Below are 25,876 nucleotides of genomic sequence, written 5' to 3'. Positions count from 1 at the left end.
CAGAACTGAGGTAACTTGTTCAAGTCTATGTAACCAGAAACTCCAGACTCCAACCCATCCTGCAGACCACAGCTGGGCAAAGGCAGCAGAGAGACCAGACATGAGAACCAGGCAGAGTGGCAGCCGGGTGGGGGTGGGGGTGGAAGCCAAGAAAGCAACATCCCCCTCCAGCTGCCACCCTCTCTAGCCTTCCCCTCTGCACCCTACCCTGCTTGTTCCTCAGTCCCACTGGGAGCTGGCTATTCCAACATACCATGAAAGCTGTTCTTAGCACGATCCCTGACCACCATCTTGTTGTATCTAATGGATCTTTCCTAGCTCCGACCATAATTGACTTGTATAGCAGAATTTCACACTGTTGGCTGTTTGTTCAAACCTTTTCCCTGGATTTCTCTGACACCACACTTTTGACTTTCTTCCTACTTGTCTCTTTTGCTGGTCCCCTAAATACCATTGTCCTGCTGGGTTCTATCCTAGGCCCTCTTGCTCCACCACCTCCTGGGGCCACGGCTTCTCCTTCAGCCACCATATCTGTGCAGATGACTCCTGGATCTTTTTCCAGCCCATGGTATACCCATGTGCCTCCAAGAACCTCCACAGGTGCCACATGTCCCTAAGGCAAGCCTCAAGACTCCCTTGTCATCAGAACATCAGAGCCCAAGCCCCTCCCCTTCTCATATGCCTGGCAGATGGATAAGTGCTGGCCTGACCATGGTCACCCTGAGTTCTTGCTGTCCTTGTCCTGGGGAAGGCAACTTTTTCCTAAGGCCTGATATTGCTCCAAGGGCTTGGTGACAGGATGGAAGAAGGGCCTTGGCCCTGGTTAGACTCCAGGATGGGAGCCAGGTAGGGTGGAACAGACCCTCCAGTGGAAAGCTTCAAGCTGGCTCTCAGGGGATTGCCCAGGGGTCCCAAGGGCCAGGTGCCAGGAACAGAGAACATGCTGGCCAGAGGGACTCCTGCTTCCTATGCGATGCCCAGGAGGCAGAGTTGGGAGAATTGGAAGGTATGGAAGCTTCCCTCAGAGTATCGGAGCATTCTGCTCCAGCTGAGTGAGCTGTAGGGCCCCAGCTCTGCTGTTAGCAGCTGGGTAATCCCAGCCAAGCCACAGCAGCACATCTGGACCTCGGATTCATTTGTCAGATGAGGACAGCAATGCCTGCTTCCCAGGGCGTCAAAGAGATTTCATATCTAAGAGACCCGGCGTGAGCTGATGCCCAGTCTCTGCAGTTTCTTCCCTCTTTGGCCTTCCTGGAACAAAATTGAACAGGCCCCGGGGAACAGAGCTCACCGAACGACTGCATGCTCCGTGTCCGGCTTCCAGGCACCAGTGAGGTAGCTGGACCAGGGGCAGATCTGGAAGAGCAGGTGTGTGGCTGGCAGGGATGGCCCCAGGCCATGCTGATCCCTCCCCCATGTCTGGGCCTGGGGCCGCCCCTCGAGTTCCTGGGACCTGCCCTGCTTTCTGCCTCTCTATACAGGAAGTGGGGACAGCCGGGGATGGTTCCTCCCAACTCCCTGGCCCGCTCACCTCGAAGTGCATGTTTTCCTGCCGCAGCCTGTCATAAAGGGCCTGGTCTTCCAGGGTGTGGTAGCCATGTCCCAGCCGCTCTGTCTTGAGTATATCCACAGCCTGTAGAGAAGCACAATGGAGCCAAGTACGGGAGGAGGCAGGAAGGAGGGGACCCCATGGCCAGCCCAGGCCCTCACCTCTTTTACTACTTCGGCCGAGCCCACCTCCCCAGCGTGGACAGTACGGTGAATGCCGCTCTTCACAGCCTCCTAGAAGAGGGAGAGCCAGGTCATGGGCGCCCTAGGGAAAGGGCCCTGGCAGGCCCTGCCTTCACCACGCTGTGGAGCTTGAACCATCCCAGTCAGGCTGCCTGCTTCAACAGCATGGGAAACCTGGTCTTTTACCCCCCAAGTCCTTATCTAAGTGGTGGCTGCCACTCATTAGCCAGTTACCATGTGTCAGGTAGTATATGAAGTGACTTGTTTACATTATCTAATTTCACAACGATTATCCCACCCATTTTACAATGAGGGACCGAAGCTCAGGAGAGTCGAGTAATGTGACCAAGGTCAGACAGGAAGTGTGGAACCAAGCTCTGAGCCTGGGCAGTGGGGCTCCAGAGCCCTGACTCTTCCCCACCATGCTGCCCCTCCACAGGAAGCCCATTCATCATCAGGCTGGAAGCGACGTTTGAGATGTCGGCTCCAACTCAGTCACCCCAATAGAAGAAACAGAGGCCCAGAGAAGACACAGTCTTGCCCAGGTTCACACAGCAAATCACAGTCAGAAGCAGGCTCAACATAGGACTCCCAACACCAAATGGAGGCTTTTCTTCCTCCCTCCCCTCCCCCACCCTCCCTCCCTTCCTTCCTTCCTTCCTCCTTCCCCCCCTCCCTCCCTCCCTTCCTTCCTTTCTCTCTTTCTTTCTTTCTTCTTTTTCTTTTCTCTTTCTTTTTTTTTTTGAGACAGGGTCTCCCTGTCACCCAGCCTGGGGTACAGTGGCGTGATCCCAGCTCACTGCTGCTTCGACTTCCTGGACTCAAGCAGTTCTCCCAGCCCAGCCTCCCAAGTAGCTGGGACTACAGGCGTGCACCACCATGCCCGACACCTGACTCATTTTTTGTATTTGCAGAGATGGGGTCTCACTATGTTGCCCTGGCTGGTCTCAAACTCCTGGGCTCAAGCAGTCCTCCTGCCTCAGCCTCCCAAAGTGCTGGGATTACAGGCATGAACCACCACGCCTGGCCCAGGGGGATTCCAGTTCCAAGCCTTAAGACTCAACAAAGACACACTTCAGAACTCAGGAGACCCCATGCTCCCTGGTTCTTGTGATTTCTCCCAACTCTGGGTGGGAGACAAGCTCACCCAGGGCCAGCCTCTCCATTCCTTCTCATAAGACCCACCTGGTAGGCCTGGACATGTCCAGGCAAGAGGCTGCTTCCTGGGATGGTCTCATCTCCAGCCAGGTCAATGGCCACCACGGTCTGCTGCTGGTACTTCTTACACAGCTCCACCACCTCGGGGGACCAGTCTGTGGGCGAGATGCCCACCCAGGCTCTGTCACCAGCACCATGGAGAGACGTTCCAGCCTGCCTGCTGTCCCATCCAAACCCCCGCCATGGGAGACCAGCACAAAACAGGGCTCAGTGTCTTCAAATCCTAACTGCCATGTCCTAAACACATAGCCTGCGGAAAACTGCTCTGCTTAGGGCCTCAGTTTCTGCCCTTTTCAGAAAGAACACTGCCGCTGTTGCATAGGGGTGGCCAGGCTTTGCCAAGGCCATGTGTGTAAAGCACCAAGGACAGGGCCTGAGCTCAGTAAATGACACGGACCATTCTCTCACCTGGTGTTTCCAACAACACTCATGGTAGGCTTACTCCCATGTGCAGATGAGGAAACGGAGGATCGTTTAACACGTCATCTAAAATAGAATTCACACTAGTACTGCGAAGTATATTGCTAATGTATTATGTACTGTTAACCAATAAAGTTATTATGAAGTGTTTAAGAAAGAATGAATGAACATAGGCTTTGGAACTAAATGTCCCTGGATGAAAATCCAGGGTTCGTGCCTTGCAAGAGGCTGCACCTCGCTCCACCTGTTTCTTCATGTGTCAAATGGGAATAAGCAATGGTAGTTCTGCTTTACAGGCTGCTGCAAGGATTAGAGGAAATGCATGCAGCTAGCTCTCTGGTTCTCACTAATCCTGAGGGTAGAGGAGTGAAGTAAGTGTGATCATTTCCTTGTGACACTGCACAACTGAGGTGTCTTGGTGCACAACCAGAGTGGTGGTGTGACCTGCCCAAGGTCACACAGTGAGGCTGTTCACCATGAGGCACAAACTCTAGAGATCTGATCAGCTTCAGTGACAAGGTAGACTCCTCAGAAATCCTGGAAATCAGGCCTATTCACGGGTTCTGTGGCCTAGACAGGATGGGGCCTGGTCTACGGGGTCTCAAGGGGGGACCATGAGCTGATCAGAATCTAGCCTAGATTTTTTTTTCCATAGTTAAGTTACTATTTGGTGTTGAGCTTCCTGCAGGGTGGCTACAAAGGCATGGCATCCCTGGGGAGAACGTCTCCAGGAAGTTCTGAGCCTGCCTAGGAAGTCTCCAGTTGTTTCAGGAAGCCCCAAGTTCCTGCCAGTGGGCTCAAGGGGGTGAGACGGGCTGCCCTGGGCAGGGCGGTGATCCTACTCACTGGGCTGGTGGCGCATGCAGCACAGGATGGACCGGGCCTTGACCCCGAAGTCTCGCTCCCCCTCCTGCAGGCCCTGGCCCACTAGGGCCACCACCTCGTCTGGGGTGAGGTCCCCTCTGTGTGAGGAGAGGAGTAGGGATGGGCCTGAGGCAAAGGGAAGGCCTAAAGGGCAGCTCTGGGACTGGGACAGAGGAGGAAGAGGAGGCTTTGGGGAGGATCCTCCTCCCCCACTGACCCACTGCCTCAAAGGAAAGACTGGCAGAGATGCCCCCAGGGCCTAGCATGTCCCTTCTGGCTCTTAAAGCAGCTGCTAGATCTTAGTGGGAGGTGTGTGGTGTTACACGGCCCTCCCCACCCCCAGATGGCCAGCATTGCTCAGCTGAGGGCTGCCATGATGTCCACATTCTACATGTATTAGAGTCATGGCTCAGAAAATGGGGCAGGATGGTTTTGTGACACCACTTAGAGATCCATGGGGGCCCAGGCAGGGGACTAGAAATGGCCAGGCTCACTTCAGTTATGAAGTTAGAGCAGGACCTTTAGAGATCTGATCTGTGTCAGTGACAAGGGAGACCCCTCAGAAATCCTGGCTGGCTAAGCAGGTTAACATTCCTGGACAGCAGGCCTGTGGCCAGAGCAAGACACAGCCAAACACTTGTGCCCAAGGTAAGAACACAACCGCAAGGTGAGGATGGGAACCACGTCTCTTGTGACAGAGTTAAACCCATCTTTCTGAGGCCACGGACCAGCTTGGGGCCAAGAGCAAAGTCTTGCTTGGGTCAGGAATTCCCAGCAGTTCACCCCTCCAGTCTCAGAGCTGAGCCTCCCAGCCACACCCACACCACGGCCCCTTCCAGGCCCATCACTCACTCAGCCTGGTTCCAGGGAATTGGCTCCACTTTGGAATTGGCAAGCAGGTGCGGACTGTACCGCACCTCCACGTACACCACACCCTCTTTGGCCTTCATCTCTATAAACTCATAGGCCATCCTTTTGATAGCCTCCCGGCAGCCCCTGGGAAGGGAAGAAAGGGGTTGGGATCAACCTTCCCCAAGTCCCTTGGGAGCTCCAGGAGCAAATGACATCCCCAACCCTTGGCAGATTAAACCCACTTCTGGCCCCATTCTCATCCCCCAGACCCAAGCTCTGGGCATTCACTGGATAAGATCCTAGACACTGTGCAAGTCCTATCAGCTCTACTTTGGAACTGCATGCCAGTTCTCCCTCCTCCATCCTGGCTTGAATCACGCCATCTCTAACTGGCCTCCCTGTCTCCATGCTTGCCCCTGTCATCCTGTTCTCCACCCAGCAGCGGGGGTTTAAAAAGGTAAATCAAAGCATAGCGCTTCTCCCCTCAAAGCCCCAATAGCTTTCTGCCACGGAGAATGACATCACAACTCCCAGGTCCCATCCACAAGGCCTGCATCCTCCAGGCCTTGCCAGGCTCCCCAACATCTTCCTTCTCCCTCATTCCCTGAGGCCACCAGAGAAGACACAGGCCTGCTCTTCCCCTTCCCCGATAGTGTCCTACACTGCCTCTCTCCCACTCCCCTGGTTTAGAGCCAGCTCAAGCTTCACCTCCTCAGAGAGGCCTTCCCTGACTGCCTTACCTTTTTCTTGTCTCTTTTCTTTTTTTTTTTTGAGACAGAATCTTGCTCTGTCGCCCAGACTGGAGTGCAGTGGCGCCATCTCAGCTCACTGTAGCCCCTGCCTCCTGGGTTCAAGTGATTCTTCTGCCTCAGCCTCCCGAGTAGTTGGGATTACAGGCACGTGCCACCATGCCCGTTTAATTTTTTGTATTTTTAGTAGAGATGGGGTTTCACCGTGTTAGCCAGGATGGTCTCGATCTCCTGACCTCATGATCTGCCCACCTCAGCCTCCCAAAGTGCTGGGGTTACAGGCATGAGCCACTGCACCTGGCCCAGACCGCCTTATCTTAAAACGGCCCCTCCACCATTCTCTGGGGCTTTCTTTTTCTCCCAGGTCCTTATCACCACTCAACATTGTGTGTCATACGGTTTATCAGCCAGTTTGCTGTATCCCCTACTAGAATGCAGTCTCCATGTGGCAAGGACCCCTCTGTCTTGTGATGGCTGTGACCTCTCAGCTGAGGACCATGCCTAGGACAGAGTAGCCCAATATTTGTCGGTGATGAAGGTAAGGTTGGCAGGGAAGAGAAATAAGAGAAAAGGACACAGCTGGACAAGTCCAGAGGGACGCCTGGATGTGAGAGACTCCTGGGATATAGTCATGGACTTGGATCCTTGTGTCCACACTTATCTGCTCTGTGACCCCCCGTTAGTCACCCTCTGACAACAAGCAGTTGTTGTGGGGACAAATGAGTCAAACTTCATAAACCCCGCCTGGGCCAGTGCTTGGAGCAGAGCAGACACATGCTCAAAACATTTTCGTTGTTATCACTGCATGTTTGTTCCAGAAGCAAGGCACAAATTGGCCTGTCAGGGCCACTGTGTTGATCACATAATGGTGGACTGTGCTTAGCTGGAAGTTCCCACCATGAAGAGTGAAAATGAAGTGGTTACTAGAATGTGTGAGGGAAGGCACACAAGTGCTGGGAGAGCCCCGTGTGGGAAGAAAGTGCCCTGTCCAGGGGAGATCAGGCCACTCTCAGGAGAAGGGGTCACTGGAAGTTCTTGCACATCGAGGATGAGGATGGAGGCCGGGTGCGGTGGCTCACGCCTGTAATCCCAGCACTTTGGGAGGCTGAGGCGGGCAGATCACCTGAGTTCAGGAGTTCGAGACCAGCCTGGCAAACATAGTAAAACCCCATCTCTACTAAAAGTATAAAACAATTAGCTGGGTGTGATGGTGGCTGCCTGTGAACCCAGCTACTTGGGAGGCTAAAGCAGGAGAATCCCTTAAGCTGGGAGGTGGAGGTTGCAGTGAGCTGAGATCTTACCACTGCACTTCAGCCTGGGCAACAGAGTGAGACTCTGTCTCAATAAATAAATAAACAAATAAATAAATAACTAAATAAGTCACTGAAATTTCTCTCTAGCACTCGCCCATACCCCTTCTGGGCCTTTTCAGTACCTAGTGCTATTCCCCAGCGACTCAAGACTGGGGAAAAAAAAAAAGCCTTCGAGAGAATCTTCCCCACATCTCCCTGCCCCCACCCCACATTCAGGCCTCTCCTCCCCTCACGACACGAAGCCCTGAACTAGGAGATAGATGGCCAGGGTTCAAGCCCTGCACTGCCTCTGACCCTGTGTTCTTAGCTCCCATATTCTGCCATTTCTCTGTAGAAGTTGAAGCAATTTCAGTCCATCACACCCACATCTCAGAAGGAAAAACTGAGGCCTAAAGGCACTGGAGAGACTCACTAAGTGTACACAATGGTGAGAAAGACAGCTGTGGTTTCAGAGCACCTTCTCGGGCCCCCACAGGCTGAGGGACAGGCCTGGTCCTAGTCTTAGGGATCAATGCTGCCCCAGGACTTGCGGGCTGGGGGCAACTCACGCAATAGCAGGCATGTAGTAGTCAAACTTGGCCAGGAAGTCCGGCAGGGTGAGCGGCTTGTCCATGCCAATGACGTTCAGCAGCCCCTCTGCTGTGTTAGCTGGGAGGGCGATCCCTCTCCTCCTGGAAACAGAACAGTGAGTGGTGGACCAACCTGGGGCAGGATCCAGGCAGGCCTGATGGGCCAGGGTGGAGCAGACTCAGGAGCACCGGCCTCCTCGCAGGACCACAGCAGGAGACATGGGCATCTCTCAGTCCAGCTGCTCCCACTAGACAGATAGGGAAGCTGAGAACCAGGACCAGAATTTTCCCGGCACCTTTTACCCCCGATGCACAAGTCAGCAAATCTCAAGGGGGATAAACAGGTTGAAGTTGTGTGTGAGTATGTATGTGTGCACACATGCACGCACACCCTCCATATCCTTGGTTGACTGATGCTTGGAGACAAGGAAAGTGCCAGGGCAAGCTCATGACTTCCTCCTCAGCCCCAGGAGCTGGCACGGCCAGCTGGTCCTATGCCCATTCAGGGGTTATCAGGGTCACTGCAGCGTCACAATTCCTAGGGTAGGGGCAGGCATCAGGACTTCGCTCCTCTGACCTCCATCTGGCACATCAGAGGCTTGCCCGGCCCAGCGCAATGGGAGAGGGCTGGTGGAGGCTCAGGGGAGGGGCCCAGTGGGCTGCCATCCAGCTCAGACCTCTCTCCCCTCCCTGCCCACAGCCACCACACTAGGCTGGACTACAGCAGCGCTCAGTAAGGGCATGCTGGAAACAGCCCCTCTGGCTTGGAGCCTTCATTTCTCCCCAAGCATCTCGGCCTCCCCTGCCAGCCACGGAAAGCAGGGCGCGAGCTCAGGGGGGCTTCCTCCCCTCAGCACGTGCTCCTGCCTCCTCCTCCCATCCCGGCTCTGCTGCAGCTCACAAGGTCACCTCGAGCCTCAGTTTCCCCCTTTTTTTAAAATAAAAGGGACAGCCAGAGAACACCAGACATTAAGAAATGCTTCTAGGCTGGACATGGTGGCTCACGCCTGTAATCCCAGTACTTCGGGAGGCCAAGGTGGGAGGATCATGAGGTCAGGAGATTGAGACCATCCTGGCCAACATGCTGAAACCCCATCTCTACTAAAAATACAAAAATTAGTTGGGCGTGGTGGTGTGTGCCTGTAATCACAGCTACTCGGGAGGCTGAGGCAGGAGAATTCCTTGAACCAGAGAGTCAGAGGTTGTGATGTGCTGAGATCATGCTACTGCACTCCAGCCTGGTGAAAGAGCGAGACTCTGTCTCAAAAAAAAAAAAAAAAAGAAAAAAAAAGAAATGCTTCTAACATGAGGGACAAAACAAGAGAACAGACAAAAGCACTCCAAGGAAATGGCACAGAGAACAGATGAAAACCTAAGAACCAAAACAAAAAAGAAATGAATATCCTCAAAGAGATGAGAAGACATAACATCCTTGAAACAAGGGAACATTCAGAACCTAGGAACGAGCGCTTGGACATTTATAAGAGAATGCGGCAGCAACGTCAGGATGTAAGAAAAGAACTGGAAGCTAAAAGTGAAGAAATCCTCCACAGAGTAGAACAAAAAGACGAGATGATGAAAAATAGCAGTAAACAGTTAAGAAAATTAGAAGATTAAATCAGGAGGTCCAAGTATCCAATTATCCACAAAGCAGAAACAGAAAAATAGGAGGCCAGGCACAGTGGCTCACACCTGTAATCCCAGCACTTTGGGAAGCCAAGGCAGGCGGATCACTTAAGCCCAGGGGTTTGAGACCAGCCTGGGCAACACGGTGAAACCCCTTCAAAACAAAAATTCACCAGGCGTGGTGGCGCGTGCCTGTAGTCGCAGCTACTTGGGAGGCTAAGGTGGGAGGACCACCTGAGCCTGGAAGTCGAGGCCACCGCGGGCCAAGATTGCACCACTGTACTCCAGCTTGGGTGACAGAGGGAGACCCTGTCTCAAAAAAAAAAAAAAAAAAGGAGGAAACTGCCAAAGAAACAGAAGTGTTTGACCAAATGGTGTTTGTATGTAAGTTTGTAAGTACTTTAATAGCTTCTGTTAGTAAAATATTAAAATGTTTCCCTACATAAATATGTTTCCTAAGCCCCATGAATGTGCTCCCTTCCCCATCTGTTAGCCCCAGTCCCCATGAGTGCCCAGAGGGTATCACCAAGGGGTCACCCTGGTGCCCACCAGCCTGCTAGTCAGCCCACCACGGCTACTTACCAGTCCCTAATCCCTGTAAGAGCCTGCGGGGGAACGGTGCCCTGGTGCGGCGCTGGCACCTGGAGGTCGGAGCTCAGTGCCTTGGGTTCCCCTGAGACTGCTTCCCCTCCCACTGCTGGCCAGCTGCCCCAAAGTCACCCTCACAAGGCCTTGCCCAGTAACTGTGGCCCCTGAAGAGCCTGTACCAGTTGTCAAACACTGTTCTGGATATCATTGTGGGAACTGCTGGATAGAAGGCAAGGAGATGACGCTAGGGCTGTGGCTCCCATATTGCCAAACCCAGTGGCCACATTTGCCTGGGACCTGCTGCACCAGCCATGTGCGATTCTCCTAACGGTCTCCCTCCGGCTCCCGGGACTCCACCTGCAGGGGCTCTGCCCTCTGGCCATTCTCTCTCAGACTCTGCCTTTTACACACCTGGCCAGGCCAACTCATCTCCTTTGGTGGTTTTCAGCTCAGGATCCAGAGGTCCACAGCTTCTAATTCTCTATGCTCACACACCACCACTGAGGGCCTGTGATGTGCTGGGCACTGGGCAGATAGCAGTGACCAAGACAGACTCATGTGCCTGGCTGCCTGCTGAGAGGCAGGCATCTCATGCCACTTTTCCCTTTCCTCTAGATCACTCCCTTCCTGGGGTCCGCATTTCCAAATACGGCTCCTCCATCTACCCAGCTGTCCACACCAGAGACAGGCACCTCCCCTTGCCCACTGCCAGCTGGTCCCCAAGAACAAATTATTTTGCTTTCTGTTTCTCCTCTTCGATTCTTCTTCTCCAGCCTCCCCCCTCAACAACCATCAAGAAGGACCTTTTCGGCCGGGCGCGGTGGCTCAAGCCTGTAATCCCAGCACTTTGGGAGGCCGAGACGGGCGGATCACGAGGTCAGGAGATCGAGACCATCCTGGCTAACACGGTGAAACCCCGTCTCTACTAAAAAAAATACAAAAATCTAGCCGGGCAAGGTGGCGGGCGCCTGTAGTCCCAGCTACTCAGGAGGCTGAGGCAGGAGAATGGCGGGAACCCGGGAGGCGGAGCTTGCAGTGAGCTGAGATCCGGCCACTGCACTCCAGCTTGGGCGACAGAGTGAGACTCCGTCTCAACAAAAAAAAAAAAAAAAAAAGAAGGACCTTTTCAACACACAGTTTAGACAGAGCAGCCAGGGAAGGCCTCTCTGAGGAGGTGACATTTAAGCAGAAGCCTTGGGGAGGGGGCAGTTCTGGGCAGGGGAGGGGTCTGTGCTAAGGCTGCAGGCAGGAAGCAGCGGGTATAAGAAGCGCAGGGTGGTTGGAGGTCAGAGAGCAGGCATTTCTGTAGATGATGCACCAGGGAGGGTAGGGCCAGGCTGGGCTTAGGAAGGGACTAGGGCTTTGGCTGAAAGCACTGGGAAGGCACCGTAGGATTTCAAGCAGGGGACTAGCATGAAATAATTTACCTTTTTAAAAGCTCCTCTGGCTGCTGCATGGGGAACAAATTGGAGGGAAGCCAGAGCTGAGGCCAGAGAGCTAATGCGGGGGCCCGACAGGAGACAAAGAGCGCAGGGACTCCCAGAGTCTCCCACTGGACCTGGCTTCCAGAAGCTGCTCAGACTGAGCTGGAAAGCGCCCATCTGGCCCTAACACCTCTTGCTGTCCCTGGCCACCCACACAAGCCGAGGCTCCTCATAGGGCCACGCTCTGTTTTTTTCTTCTGTTTTGTTTTTTTTGAGATGGAGTCTTGCTCTTGTTGCCCAGGCTGGAGTGCAATGGTGCGAGTTCAGCTCACTACAACCTCCACCTCCCTGGTTCAAGCGATTCTCTTGCCTCAGTCTCTCAAGTAGCTGGGACTACAGGCGCCCGCCACCACGCCTGGCTAATTTTTTGTATGTTTAGTAGACATGGGGTTTCCCCATGTTGGCCAGGCTGGTCTTGAACTCCTGACCTCAGATGATCCCCCTGCCTCAGCCTCCCAAAACGCTGGGATTACAGGCGTGAGCCACCGCACACGCTCTGTTCTTAGATGATCCCTACTCCCTGGTCAGCCACAGCTGCTGTGCTGGGGCACTGTCTAGTCCTCTTCCTGCCTTGGTGGGCAACACAGCCACAAGAAGCCCACCTTCAGGAGCCCAGGGAGGGAGAATGAGCTCAGGGGTTGCAGGTCAAGTCCATTTCGCACCCCTATTTACCACATCATCCCGGGCAGGAGCTCTCCCCTCTAAGGCCCTTGGTGCCCTTGTCAGTAAAACATAGTATTTTCCTTGTAGGGGTGCACAGAGGAAGAAAGGAAACTTTGCCTGTCTTGACTCGGAAGCCCAATGGTCTGGGTTTGAATCCCAGCTCTGTGACTTAAAGGCTGTGTGACCTTGGCCAAGCAACCCAGCCTCTCTTGGTTTACGAGGTCTGGCGTGTTTGAAAAACATCCAGTGTGGACTAAGCAGGGAGCCTTAGAGAGGTCAGAGAGGCAATGCAGGCATTGCAGAACTTTAAGGCCCATGTGTGGACTTTGGCTTTGACCCTGAGTGAGGTGGGGAAGCTGGGAATGAGCTGGGAAGACCATGGGTTAAGGCTGTTGCTCCAACTACAGCACTACAGGGCCCATAGAAAGGAAGGCCAGAGCAGATAGCTGAGACCAATCAGGAGGCCACAGCATGAGGGAGGCACAGTGGTGGCCCAGACCCGGGCAGTGATCGGAGGAAAGAGCAATCAGGTTCAGAATCTCTGTAGAAATAGCTGACAGGGTTATAAACAAGACTGAGAAATATGTTGGAGAGGTCCCTGAAAAAGGCAGAATCCCGGGAACTGGAGGAAGGAGAAATGGGTGAGAACAAATTAATGAGGCAGGCCTGAGTCCCAGAGCTTGAAAAAGGGCCACTGAATTGGGCTCAGGCCAGAGGCTCCCCTCTTCCTTCCATTCTTAGCCCATATTTGTGTGCATTTACAGACACCCATATCTGAGTGTGACAAACTCCCCAGTCCCCTGCCTGCTGATTTCAGGCCAAGCTCCAGCTGGCTCCTGCCGCATGCCATCTCTAAGGCCCAGAGGTGGTGTGAGGAATGGACGATCAGACCAGTGCCCCTTCCGGTGGTTCCTTTCCCCTTTCTCTTGGCCCTGCCCAGTGCTCACAGTCCCTGGCTGCAGCTGATGAGCCCTCCACGACCCCTTAATGAGTGCCTCGGTTTGATGTCATCTTGGTGCCCCACTGAATGACCTCATTAGGGGCTTTGTGATACGTTAGCAGCTTGACATGGGCAAAGGCCAGGCAGAGATAAGCCAAGAGGCTTCACCCCACTTAGAGATATAAGCTCTAATTAATAAGCATATTATCATTAAGTGACATTTATGGAGCACATTAATGTGTGCTAGGCCCTGAGCTAAGCATTTTATGTGCGTCACTTCACCAAAACCTCTGACATGGAGTAATGGCCAGGGCCATGGACTCGGGGGCAGACTATCTGGGATGAAACCTTTGCCCTGTGCTTACTGGGCACCTTACTCCACCTACCGCAGCTCAGTCTCCTCATCTGTAAATGACGGCAATAGAGTTCCTATCTTACAAGGTGTTGTTAGGATTCAATAGCTTAACCCCGGTAAAGCACTTAAAGAAGTGTTTGGCACACAAGAGATGTTAATATGCTTATGCCTTGCAGTTAAATAGGAATTAAATCAGTGGCAGCTTCCTGGGGGAGAAAAAGGTCCCCGGAAGTGCGAAAAGATGGAGAACAGTGGACTTACCAGAAATCTCGCAGGGAGTTGGTGGAGATGCTCCCGAGAGTTGGGGGCAACCCCCAGAGATCCCTCGTTCTCCCCACAGGGGCAGGCCTCTGAATAACAGGATTCTGGCTTATGGAGCAGAAATGTTCAAATTTGGGTCCAGTGCTGAATTCCAAGACCATGAGGGAGAGGCTGAGTTCTTTCAGCTCCAGACAAAGTGAGTGCTGTGCAAACATGCGAGGAACGCAAGTCTGCTGGGGCAGGGCTGGGCGGACAAGGAGCCCGTATCTCCTAGGTCGTCCCTCTAGGGATCGCCTGTTCTTAGCCTCAGTTGATAGAGACCAAGTTCGCAGACAGGAGACAATGTGTCCGGATTTCAATCCAGATCCACTGGATTTCAAAGTCCCTGCCCTTCAATGCTGGTCCTAAGAGAGGAGCTGCTGTGAGCCCTTGAGGTCTGGGTAGGAAGGGAAGAACCTTCCTCGCTGGGGAACAGGGGGACCCTCTGGCTCGCTAGCATCTCTGAGAGCTGAGGCAGGAAGTGTGTTCTCACTTGGAAGATGCAGAGATTTGGGCCCACAGTCGGGGAGCCACTTTTCCGTAACTCCTAGCAAGTTATGACCCTGATGATGTAGTAAAGCCTTAGGGGTCAGACAGCCTTGGGTTCAACTCTTGATCTGCTATTAATTTGTGTGACCTTAGACAACTGTCTTGTCTGAGCCCATTCCCTCCTCAGTAAAATGCAGAGACCATATCCTCCTCTTCCAAGCATGGAGGGATCCAATGAGCTGATAAAGCCCAGCCCAGCTCTAGGAGATGCTCAACAAATGGTACTGGCATCTCATGTGGGCACATCACCAGCTACAGGCTCTCAGCTAAGTCAAAAGACAGGAGCTGGGCACGGTGGCTCATGTCTGTAATCCCAGCACTGTGGGAGGCCAAGCTGGGTGGATTACTTGAGGTCAGGAGTTCGAGACCAGCCTGGCCAACATGGTGAAATCCCGTCTCTGCTAAAAATACAAAAATTGGCCGGACATAGTGGCGTGTGCTTGTAATCCCAGCTACTCGGGAGGCTGAGGCAGGAGAATCGCTTGAACCCAGGAGATGGAGGTTGCAGCGAGCCGAGATCGTGCCATTGCACTCCAGCCTGGGTGACAGAGCAAGACTCCATCTCAAAAGAAAAAAAAAAGAGATTGATTCAGCTCTGGGAACTACCTTCATGCATGTATGTGGGTGGGTGGGTGGGGAGAGCAGGCTCAGGCCTGGCTCACCTGACACCAGGAGGACAAAACTCAGAGGCCCAGAAAGCTCAGGAGTTGGTCTGCGGGTCTCCAGCTCAGTGCTGAGGCCTCCATGTCTCCCCAGTCCCACTTCTGGCCTGGAGGTGGCTTAATTCCCACAGGGAGACAGGAAGGAACAGTGACCCTGGAATTCCCCAGGGTCCTCTGGGTGGAGCTGTGAACCCCACCCAAATCCCAGGGAGAGAGGGCTCTTCTCTATGGACTTACCTGCCATAGTATAAGATGGTCTCAGGCTTGATGGCTCCGTCTAGGTGGACGTGCAGTTCTACCTACAAGGGGGCAGGGGGAAGAGACAGAGAAAGGGAGAGAGAACAAATACCTATGAGTTCCCGTCGGACCTTTCAGAGCTTAATTAATTAATCATGATAACCATTAGCCACCATTTACTGGCCGGCTGCTGACCCCAAACACTTCAGTAAACTCTGTACTGCACTATCTCGTTTTATCCGCTCCTGGGATATGGGTTTAGCTGTTATCTCGATCTCTTTCACAACTGAGGACACTGAGGTTCGGAGGGGTTAAATATCTCATCCAAGGCCACACAGCGTGCAAGTAATAGAAGCAGGGGCCCAACCCAGTATCTTTGTTCTTAATTGCAGCTGGTGAGTGGCAGAGGCAGAATTCTAACCCAAGCCCAATTCCAAAGTTTGTGCTCCAGGTCACGTAGGTAGCTCTCGCTCTCAGCCAACTAAATAAACTAGTTTAACAAAAGGGATTGACCCAGATGTCCCGAACTAGGGAAGAGCCACATCATATTTCAAAATTCAGGATCCATTTTCTTTTTCCTTTTCATTTTTTTGAGACGGATGGAGTGTCGCTCTGTCTCCCAGGCTGGAGGGCAGTGACGCGATCTCTGCTCACTGCAACCTCCACTTCCTGAGTTCAAGCAATTCTTGTGCCTCAGCCTCCTGAGTAGCTGGGACTATAGACAGGTGCCACCACGCCCAGCTCATTTTTGTGTTTTTAGCAGAGACGGGGTTTTACCATGTTGCTCAGGCTAGTCTCAAACTCCTGACCTCAGGTGATCCACCCACCTCGGCCTCCCAAAGTGCTGGGATTACAGGTATGTGCCACCGCGACCGGCCCAGGCTCCATTTTCAAAAGCAGATGCTACTCAAGCATAGCCTATCAGGAATCAATATTAGGCAATAGAAGAACTTTCTAGTACTCTAGAGTTTAAGAGCAGGGTCCTTGGAGGCAGCCCATCTGGCTTGACTCCCAGTTCTGTTGTGTGACCTCAGACAAGACACTTGACCTCTCTGAGCCTCAGTTTCCTCAACTGAAAAACAATGGAATATTATGCCCCCCTGTCCAAGAAAAATTGCAAGGATTAAAAAGGACAGTGTAGGTGGACATGGATAGCCCGAAGGAAACAGCCCCTGCTGCTCAGTCAGGGTGTTTAGTATGAGCTGTTAGAAGCACAGCAGGCAGTGGGAGATGGTGGGGAAAGGGACTTTGCTGTTCCTCTTCTTCCTGTTCCAAATGATGGAAGCTTTCTTCGTAGCCAGGGGAGATCCAGAAAACTCTCAGCTGACATCTCATGCTGGGGTGGGGAGCATGGAGAGCTGGATAAGAAAGTTGGCTGCTCTGGCTCAGGGAGGAACAGCCAAGGAGTTGCTGGTCCAAGGGCATCTAGGAGCACATACATGAGCTGCCTCCTGCAGAGGAAACCCAGCCCAGGCCCATGGGAGGCCAGCAGGGAACAGAGACACCAGAGGTCCTATCAGCAGGACCTCAGAGTCATCAGATCTCTCCCGAGGTCATCCAGCTGGCAAGGGACAGAGCGGTCCTCACACCCAGGCTCGGGGCCAGCTTAGTTGCTGGATTCCCTGACAAAATGAGTTCAGTTCCCACCCAGTCAAATGTTTGTTTCTTGGGTTCTCAAAATATGCTCAGCATTGGGAATACTGAAGCTTATAGCCCAGGGAACGGCCAACCAGCTGTGTGACCTCAGGCAAGGGACCTCACCTCTCTGAGCCTCTGTTTTCTATCCTTAACCCTCACAGGGCTATGGAGAGGGCCCAGTCAGAGAGCCAGAGTCACACTGTACAGAGCATCATGTGGTTAGAGCTGCAATCTCGGCTCCTCCACTCACTCCCTGTGTGACCCTGAGAAAGTCACTTCACTTCCTGTGCCTCGGCATCCCCATCTGTTAAATGGGGAGAATGACAGTCCTTCCTTCTAGGCTTTCATGAGGGTTAACTGCATTAGTACACAGGGAGTTCTTGGCACATAGCAAATGCTAAATAGTTGTCAACTAAAAGTCAATGAAGGCCGGGCACGGGGGCTCACGCCTGTAATCCAACCACTTTGGGAGGCCGAGGTGGGTGGATCACCTGAAGCCAGGAGTTCGAGACCAGCCTGGCCAACACGGCAAAACCCCATCTCTACTAAAAATACAAAAAATTAGCTGGGCATGGTGGTGCACACCTGTGATCTCAGCTACTCGGGAGGCTGATGCAGGAGAATCACCTGAACCTGGGAGGCAGAGGCTGCAGTGAGCCGAGATTATGCCACTGTACTCCAGCCTGGGCGACAAGAGCGAGACTCTATCTCAAAAATAAAAATAAAATAAAAGTCAATGAAGGCCTGTGCTCCTGCTGGATGGTAGATTGTAGAGTTAAACAGAAGGGTCTAAGTCCTGTTCCTGGGGCTTGTACAGGCCCCAGAGTGGGAGAGGCATTAAGCAAATGTCACATGGGAAAATGTACAGTCACAAACCAAGACGACTCCTATGACAGAGGGTAACAAACAAGAGAAGCGAACACACCTAGAGGGCCAACAATGAGCCTGAGTGAAAAGCTGGAGGACAGAGAGGAACCCACAACGCAAGGAGGGGTACAGGGGGAGGTGGGAAGAAAATTCCAGGTGGAGGGAACAGCATGTGCAAGGCCCTATGGCAGGAGAAAACGGGGTGTATGAAAGGAATTAAATAGAGGCTCAGAGAAGGGATGGTTCACGGGACTGGAGAGGCTGCAGGATAGGACCACCCAGGCAGGGCTGTGCGGGCCACGAGGAGTCAGGCTTTATCTGGAAAGCACACAGAAGCCACTGCAGCGTTGGCAGCTGGTTAGAGAAAGAGGATGGCTCCTGCAAGGCCAGTTAGAGGCTACTGCAGCCATTTGAAAGATGACTGTGGATTGGACCAGGGCTGTGAGGTGCATAGAGGAAAAACAGGTGGATAGAAAGAGATGCCAAGGCTCACACTTTAGGTTAGGCCTGGGTGGGGAGCAATTCCCACAGTTTGAGACAGAGAACTCTGGAAGAAAAGACCAAGTCCTGAGCTCCCTCCAGGAGGGAGGATGCGGGGGAGGCAGGCATGATTGGTTTGGTCTTAGTTATGTTAAACCGGAGACACCTTTTGTTTTTTGTTTTTTTGAGATGGAGTTTCGCTCTGTTTCCCAGGCTGGAGTGCAGTGGCTCCAGCTCGGCTCATTGCGACCTCCACCTCCCAAGTTCAAGCGATTCTCCCGCCTCAGCCTCCCGAGTAGTTGGGACTACAGGTACCCACAACCATGCGCAGCTAATTTTTGAATTTTTAGTAGAGACTGGGTTTCACCATATTGGCCAGGCTGGTCTTGAACTCCTGACCTCAAGTGATCTGCCCACCTCAGCCTCCCAAAGTGCTGGGATTACAGGTGTGAACCACTGCGTCCAGCCAACTGGAGATGCCTTTGAGATATCCAAAGGTAAATGGAGGAAGCCAATGGGATGTAAGAGTCTAGAGCTGCCCTGAGAAGCCCACGCTGGGAATGTAGGTAGGAATGTGGGTGGGCACAGAAGGTGTGGGCTTGAAGGAGCTCACCTAGGAAGAGAACATCAAGGGAGGTAAGGAAAAGGCCTAGGATGAAGCTTTGACCAGCGCAAGCACTTAGTGGCTTTACGGAGGAGGCTGAGCCTACAGTACTGTGGCCAGAAAGGTGGGAGGGTGTATGGTATGCAGAAGGCCGGGCCATCAGATGTCAAGTTAGCAGTGATTCACACACAGGGTTAGCACAGTGGGCTGAATGGTGGTCCCCACAAAGCTGTCTACATGCTAATCCTAATGCCCAGAACCTGTAAATATTACCTTATATGGGTTGGGCACAGTGGCTCATGCCTGTAATCCCAACACTTTGGGAGGCCAAGGTGGGTAGATCACTTGAGGTTAGGAGTTCAAGACCAGCCTGGCCAACATGGTGAAATCCTATCTCTATTAAAAATACAAAAATCAGCCAGTCATGGTGGCATGCACCTGTAGTCCCAGCTACTCGGGAGGCTGAGGTGGCGGAATCATTTGAACCCAGGAGGCGGAGGTTGCAGTAAGCCGAGATTGAGCCACTGGACTCCAGCATGGGCAACAGAGCAAGACTCCCTCTCCAAAAAATATTACCTTATGTCCAGGCGCAGTGGCTCATGCCTGTAATCCCAGCACTTTGGGAGGCCAAGGTGGGTGGGATCACCTGAGGTCAGGAATTCGAGACCAGCCTGGCCAACATGGTGGCTACTAAAAATACAAAAATTAGCTGGGCGTGGTGGTAGGTACCTATAATCCCAGTTACTCAGGAGGCTGAGGCAGGAGAATTGCTTGAACCCGGGGGCAGAGGTTGCAGTGAGTCAAGATTGCATCACTTCACTCCAGCCTGGGTGAAAGTGCAAAATTCCATCTCAAAAAAAAACCTTATATGGCAAAGTATGATTATTAAATGTCTTGACAGGAAGAGTTTATCCTGGATTATCTGGTTGGGACCGAGATGCAATCACATGTATCCTTATAAGAGAGAAACAAATAGTTTTAAGAGAAACACACACAAGAGGAAGCAGCAACGTGACCTCAGAGGCAGAGACTGGAATGATGCGGCCACAAGCCAAGGAATGCCTGGAGCCGCCAGCAACCGGAAGAGGCAAGCAATGGACTCCCCTGAGAGCCTTCAGAGGGCAAGTGGCTCTGATGATATCTTGATGTTGGACTTCTGGCCCCTAGAACTGCAAGGGCACACGTTTCTGTTGGTTGAAGCCACCCAGGTGTGGCAACTTGTTACGGCAGCCACAGGAAACTCACATAGTCAGGCCCTGCTGGAGGTCACAGGATGAAAGGGCAGAAACATGTCCCTCGGGCTAAAAGCACAGGCACTGGGGGCTCCAGATGAGTAGTTCTCAACCTCGGCTGCAAGTTAGGAGCATGGGAAGTTCTGGCCAGTTCCCAAGGCCTCAGCCCCATCTGAGGTCAATTAAAGCAAAATCCTTGGTGGCAGGCCCAGGCAGAAGATTTTCAAAAAAAATATGTAGTCAAGGTTGGGAACTACCGCCCTAGAGGAACCATTCTAGAGGCCTGAGTGAGGGTAGAATCCGCACTGGAATAAGGTAAGAAAGAAGTGGAGGTAAGAAGAGGAAGAAGGTTTAGACTACTCTTTCACAGTTTTGCCCCTAAAGGAACAAGCAGCCTTGGAGTGGGCAGGACGTGCATGTGGGTCAAGAGAATGGCGGGCTTTTTTAAAGATAGGGATGTCTTGGGTAAGTTTAAACATTCATGGGGATGACTGAGGCTGAGTGAGAGGAGTTGCACGAGGTTACTGGGAAGGTAGGAGGAAGTCAGAAGGTCAAACCAGGCCTGGCCTTGGAGCCCCGAGAACAGGAGGATCAGGCAGTGAGTGGGGGCAGTAGTCACGCCCCCTTGTGGGTGGGGCGGTCTGCATGGCTACTTCTGGCTAAAGTATTTATTTGTTTCTTTACTTGTTTTTTTTTTTTTTTTTTGAGATGGAGTCTGGGCTAGTTTTTTTTTTTTTTTTTTTTTTTTTTTTGCTTTTTGAGATGGAGTCTGGCTCTGTTGCCCAGGCTGAAGTGCAGTGGCAAGATCTCAGCTCACCGCAGGCTCTGCCTCCCAGGTTCAAGGGATTCTCGTGCTTCAGCCTCCCAAGAAGCTAGGATTACAGGCGCCCACTACCACGCCCGGCTAATTTTTGTACTTTTATTAGAGACAGGGTTTCACCATGTTGGCCAGGCTAGTTTCGACCTCCTGACCTCAGGTGATCCATTCACCTAGACCTCCCAAAAGTGTTAGGATTACAGGCATAAGCTGCCTTGCCCTGCCTGGAGAAAGTATTCAAATGTCAATCCAAGAGCCCCACCTCCCAGCTCTGCTTTACTCTGGCACAACAATTGGCAATGTTCAGAATGGAATCTTCCCATCTGCCTGGGGCCCTGAGTGATCCCAAGGAGCCAAAACCTCACTGGAGGCCCTGGAGGGACAAACAGTATAAGGTCAACCTGGGTCTCTGCAGGCCCCTCAGACCTGGGGGCTGTTTGTTACCGCAGCAGCACAAGGTAGCCTCTCCTGCCTGAGAATGAGCAAACACACCTTTCTCAACTCAGCCTTGCAAACTGTGGTAAGAAGCAGAACCAAGTGCTATGAGATAAAGAAAAATCACACTGGGGTGGGCGCAATTTAGAAAGTGTGTTGGGAAAAGATCACTTAAAGGAGGAGTTCGCCAGGGAGAAGAAAGAAGGAAGGAGAGGGAGAATGGCTCCAGGCAGGGGAGCTGCGTGTGCTTAGTGTCCGAATCAGGAAGCAGGCGGGGAGTTGGCGAGAGTGCAGAGTGAAGTTAGTGGTGAGAAATGAGGCCAGGGCAAAGTGGAGAGGGGGCAGGGAGACTGCAGAGGCCGAAGCAAAGGGTTTTCCACCCAAGTGTGTTAAATCGGAGAGTCCCCTTTAAAAAAAAACCTTTCCCGGCTGCTGTGTGGAGGACAGGATGGCAGGAAGCCAGAACAGAAGACCAGCTACTGTGGGAGGGAAGATCTGATTGGGATTTGAATAACATGCGGGAAGTATTCAAGGCAGCATCAGAGACAGTGGGGGCTCAGTGAGCAGGAGCCAGATGGTGTCGGGGTACAGGAGCAAGGGGTTCAGGGAGCCGGGCAGGAGGCAGGAGCGCCTCCGGGAAGGGGCAAGCAGAGCCAGCTGCCCACCATGACCAGTAACATTCATCCCTTCTCAGGGCTGCCTGAGTAGAGGCCCAGACACATTTCAGGAGTGGAGCAGAGGCAGGAAGCGACCTCCACAGGTGGCTCAAGCTCAGGCAGGCCTCTCACTGAATTCTCTAGAAAACTGCAACACACCATGGGAAGTCCGTCAGCCTCTTCCAGATGACAACGACAATGGGGTGGGGACCCCGCTCTCGTGTCCCCTTTCAGGGAAAAGGGTCAGCAGTGGCCTCGAACTTTTGAGTATCTACTATGTGCTAGACCGTCTACATGCATTATCTTATTTCATCCTTACAACCAGCAAGGTAGAGACTTCACTCCCATTCTACTGATGGAGAAACTGAGGTTCAAAGAAGTACCCCCAAAACAGTCAGTGACGGAGTCAGAATTTGAACCCTAGTCTGATTCTTGAGCTCCGAACCACTCTACTGTACTGCCTCTGTGGGCCCAGCCTCAGACATCAATAATACAGAAATAATAATAAAGAGAAAGCAACTACCTACTGTTTTCAGACCCTTTATCTCATTTCATCTTAATCCCTAGGCAATGTACACGTCGGCCCCTGTTACAGATGGGGAAGTGGACTTGCCAGGCTAAGCCCGGAGAAGTTTAGTGGCCTGTCCAGAAGTTTAGTGTAACACAAATTGATGGTGGTGGAACTAGGGCGGAACTCAAGTCCCTCTGCCTCTATTCCCAAGTCCTGCCCACAGGCCACACCCCCTCCCTGGCACTCCTGACCTCTCCGGAGGGGAATCCCATGCCCCCTCCCACTGCCTTTGCTCTCTGCAAGGCTCACTCACAGCCAGCCCAGCAACAGTCCGCACACCAGGAAATCCTCCCAGTGCTGATGTGAACGGGAAGTATCCTCAGTTACCAACAAATATTTACGAAGCCCCACTATGTGCCAGGCACTGTGGAGGCCCTGGGGAAATGCACTAAGTCTCTGCTCTCAAGAGATGCCTGCCAGAGAGGCCCAGGGCGGTGGGTTCACTCACCCAAGGTCACTCAGTGTGTCGGCAGCAGAGCTACCATGAGGACCCAGGTCTTGGACTCCTGGGTCAGATACTCCCAGATCTGACTCATGTTTCCATGTTCCCAGCTGCTGGAGGGCGACTAGGGCCGTCTACCTCCAAGGCAAACCCAGTCAGATTAGCTGTCCCCAAGGCTCACCAGGCAGAACTAAGCTGACTGGGTTTGCCTGGGAGGTAGACAGCCCTGCTCGCCCTCCAGCACTTGGCTTTGCCTCCCAAACACATTGCTCTGTTTTGTTTTCATCTGACTTTTTGGGTTCATGTATGTAACATGTCTGTCTCACTCATGAGCCGTTTGCTGAGACGGGGGACCTTGTCTGTGTCATCATGCCGTGTCCTCAGTGCCTACGACAGCACCTCGCACAGCACCAACTGCTCTCTATATTCAATGACCACACCGTATTTCCTCGTCTCCCTGTCCCATGTCAGCAATGCTGGGTGCTCTCCCTGCAACAAGGAAGGGGCTGACCTGCCCCCATGGGAGCTGGCAGAACCCACACGGGGCAAAGGAGACAGGGCTGCCTGGTCAGCTCACAGAACCTGAGCACCATGGCCAGAACCCAGATGAGCCACTGGTGCCCACTGCCAGCCGAACGTCCCCTCCCTCTCTAGCCCTGCTTTTGGTGATGAGCTGGGCAGTGCCAGGGTCAGTGACTTATGCCACCGTGGCCTCTCAGCGGACTTTTAGTGTGAGGCCAGGAGACAGAGCAGCCCCGGGCTGATAAACTGTTTCAGCTCCACCTCCTCCAGGAAGCCTTCTGTGCTCAGCCTCATCTAGGCTCCACCAGCTCCGAGGTACACAGTGGAAGGGACTGAGCAGTCCCCGCAGTGTCTCCTGCTGACTTGAGGCCTCACAGCTCTGCTACTCAGAGGTTTCACAGAAGGCAAGGTGTGCCTTCCACCTGGGGAAATTCCTGTGGAGCCACAGCATAGGGACTCAGCACACCTATACTCGTTTTAAAGGCAACAAGACTGAGGCTCAGAGAGTGGGAGGACCTTGAGTTAGAAAGTCTAATACACACCACAGCCACGAAGCTATTTGACTCTAAACCCAGAGGTCTTAATAGCAGCACGCTCCCTTCATGCCACATAGCAAGGTGCTGGGTCACTGATGCTAACATCTAAATAGGGGCCAGGCGTGGTGGCTCACTCTTGTTAATACCAGCACTTTAGGAGGCTGAGGTGGGTGGATCACTTGAGGCCAGGAGTTCGAGACCTCCTCTTCACAGAGGTGGAAGGGAGGACCAGCGAGGGGAAGTGGATCCCGAGTCCCAGCTACTCGGGAGGCTGAGGCAGGAGGATGGCATGAACCCAGGAGGCAGAGGTGGCAGTGAGCCAAAATCGTGCCACTGCACTGCAGCTTGGGTGACAGAGTGAGACTTTGGCTCAAAAAAAAAAAAGTAACTGAAGGCACCTGGTACCCAGGACTACTTCAAGGACAGCCATTGTTATGGACAACATGGTGAAACCCTGTCTCTACTAAAAACACAAAAATTAGCCAGGCATGGTGGCGCACACCTGTAATCCCAAGTACTTGGGAGACTGAGGCAGAAGAATCACTTGAACCCCGGGGGGCAGAGGTTGGAGTCAGCCAAGATCGCACCACTGCACTCCAGCCTGGGCGACAGAGTGAGACTCTGTCTCAAAAGTCTAAGCAGGACCATTACCAACCATGGTGGTGCTGACCAATGGCAGCTATTGCTGCCACACCTGCTCGGAGCCAGGCCTGCACTTGGTGTTTGAGAGGTGGGTATGGGTATAATTCTCATTTTAGAGAGGGGAAACTGAGGCACCATGAAGTTAAATGACTCATTCAAGCTCCTCTAGTTGGAAAGTGGGAAATCAGGACTCAGACCCAGACAGCCTGACCCCAGTTGGTGTCCAAGGTCAAATTCCTTGCTGTTCTAGCTCCCTGGTCACTAGGCGTGCAGAGGTTATCCTCAACAACTGCTCTGGGGCCTGAGAACACTAAGGGCTGAGACAAGCCTACCCCCAACACCTTGGGTAAATACAGATTCCAACCTCACTCTGCCCCCACAGCCTGCTCCTCTCCACCACCCACAGCCAGACCATGGTCCTACTACCTTGCCCCACCCCAGGGGGCACCATAGGGACCCCTTCAAGACACCTGAGCAGGTGGACAAGTCTCTCCTGAATCACAGGGCCCCCAGCCACCCAGGCCAAGCCCACCCTGAGGTTGAATGCAGGATTGGGAAGCTGTCTGGCCTCCCCTGCCTCCCTGTGTGACCACAGACCACTTCCCCTCTCTGCTCCTCCCTTCCTCCTCTGAAGCAAAAGGCTTCAATGAAACTCAGTCTCCTCTGTTCCCTTCCCCCACCAACTGCCACGTTAGTCAAAATGGGTAAGGCAGGCTCTTCCTAACGACATTTTTGTTTTCACAGGTGGCTCTGGTAACTGAAAACCACTGCAAGCCCGAAGAGAAGAAGTACAGCTGGTGGGTTTTGTGTCAGGAAGAAAAAAGGAGGGAGACTCTGCAGCTGGGGAGGCCTCTCAGAGTCTACCGCAGCCCCCACTCCAGTCCCCAGGAAGGAAACCCGCCGAGGGCCTGCTGGTACCAGCCAGGCACTGTGCAAAAACCAGTCAGCATGTCAGTTTCCCCAGGAACCCCAAGATCATGGATTTGTCATCCCATTTTATAGAGGGGGAAGCTGAGGTTCAGGAGGTGTCTCCCTGAGGTACCCTAGCTGCTATGCAGCCAGGCAGGAATTCAGCCTCAGTACATCTGAAGCCCGGGGCTAACGCACTGGCCCACACTGCCACCCTGATTCTAACTCTTCCCCCCACACCGCCCCACCTTTTTCTACATAAAGTGGGAGTGGCAAATGAGCAAAGCAATGAACAGCTTCTGCTTCAGTGCAGGCAGATCTGGGTTCAAGTCTAGCTCTGCTGCTTGCCAGCTGTGTGACTTTGGCAATTTCCCTCCCCTCTCTGAGTCTCAGTTTCCTCCTAGA

General features: G+C 53.0%; 1 protein-coding gene across 2 annotated transcripts in view; it reads right to left on the bottom strand.

Moving 5' to 3' along the window:
* ADA (adenosine deaminase) overlaps positions 1 to 25,876 on the bottom strand; it is a 32,740-nt gene that overhangs the window by 2,069 nt on the left and 4,795 nt on the right. Inside the window, exons 2-9 of one of the 2 annotated variants that reach the window (XM_011928984.1) lie at positions 15,121 to 15,182; positions 7,696 to 7,818; positions 5,086 to 5,229; positions 4,216 to 4,331; positions 2,917 to 3,044; positions 1,711 to 1,782; positions 1,532 to 1,633; positions 1,292 to 1,356 (exon numbers count right to left, since the gene is read on the bottom strand). In XM_011928984.1, coding sequence (XP_011784374.1) covers positions 1,292 to 1,356; positions 1,532 to 1,633; positions 1,711 to 1,782; positions 2,917 to 3,044; positions 4,216 to 4,331; positions 5,086 to 5,229; positions 7,696 to 7,818; positions 15,121 to 15,182 — 812 coding nt within the window. The remainder of the gene's footprint in view (positions 1 to 1,291; positions 1,357 to 1,531; positions 1,634 to 1,710; positions 1,783 to 2,916; positions 3,045 to 4,215; positions 4,332 to 5,085; positions 5,230 to 7,695; positions 7,819 to 15,120; positions 15,183 to 25,876) is intronic. The other variant, XM_011928985.1, reaches the window with a different exon arrangement.

This window comes from Colobus angolensis, unplaced genomic scaffold (genome assembly GCF_000951035.1).
Source record: "Colobus angolensis palliatus isolate OR3802 unplaced genomic scaffold, Cang.pa_1.0 Scaffold8, whole genome shotgun sequence".
Lineage (NCBI taxonomy): Eukaryota > Metazoa > Chordata > Mammalia > Primates > Cercopithecidae > Colobus > Colobus angolensis.
The sequence above is the reverse complement of the archived record's forward strand: the minus strand, read 5'-3'. Positions and strand labels throughout refer to the sequence as shown.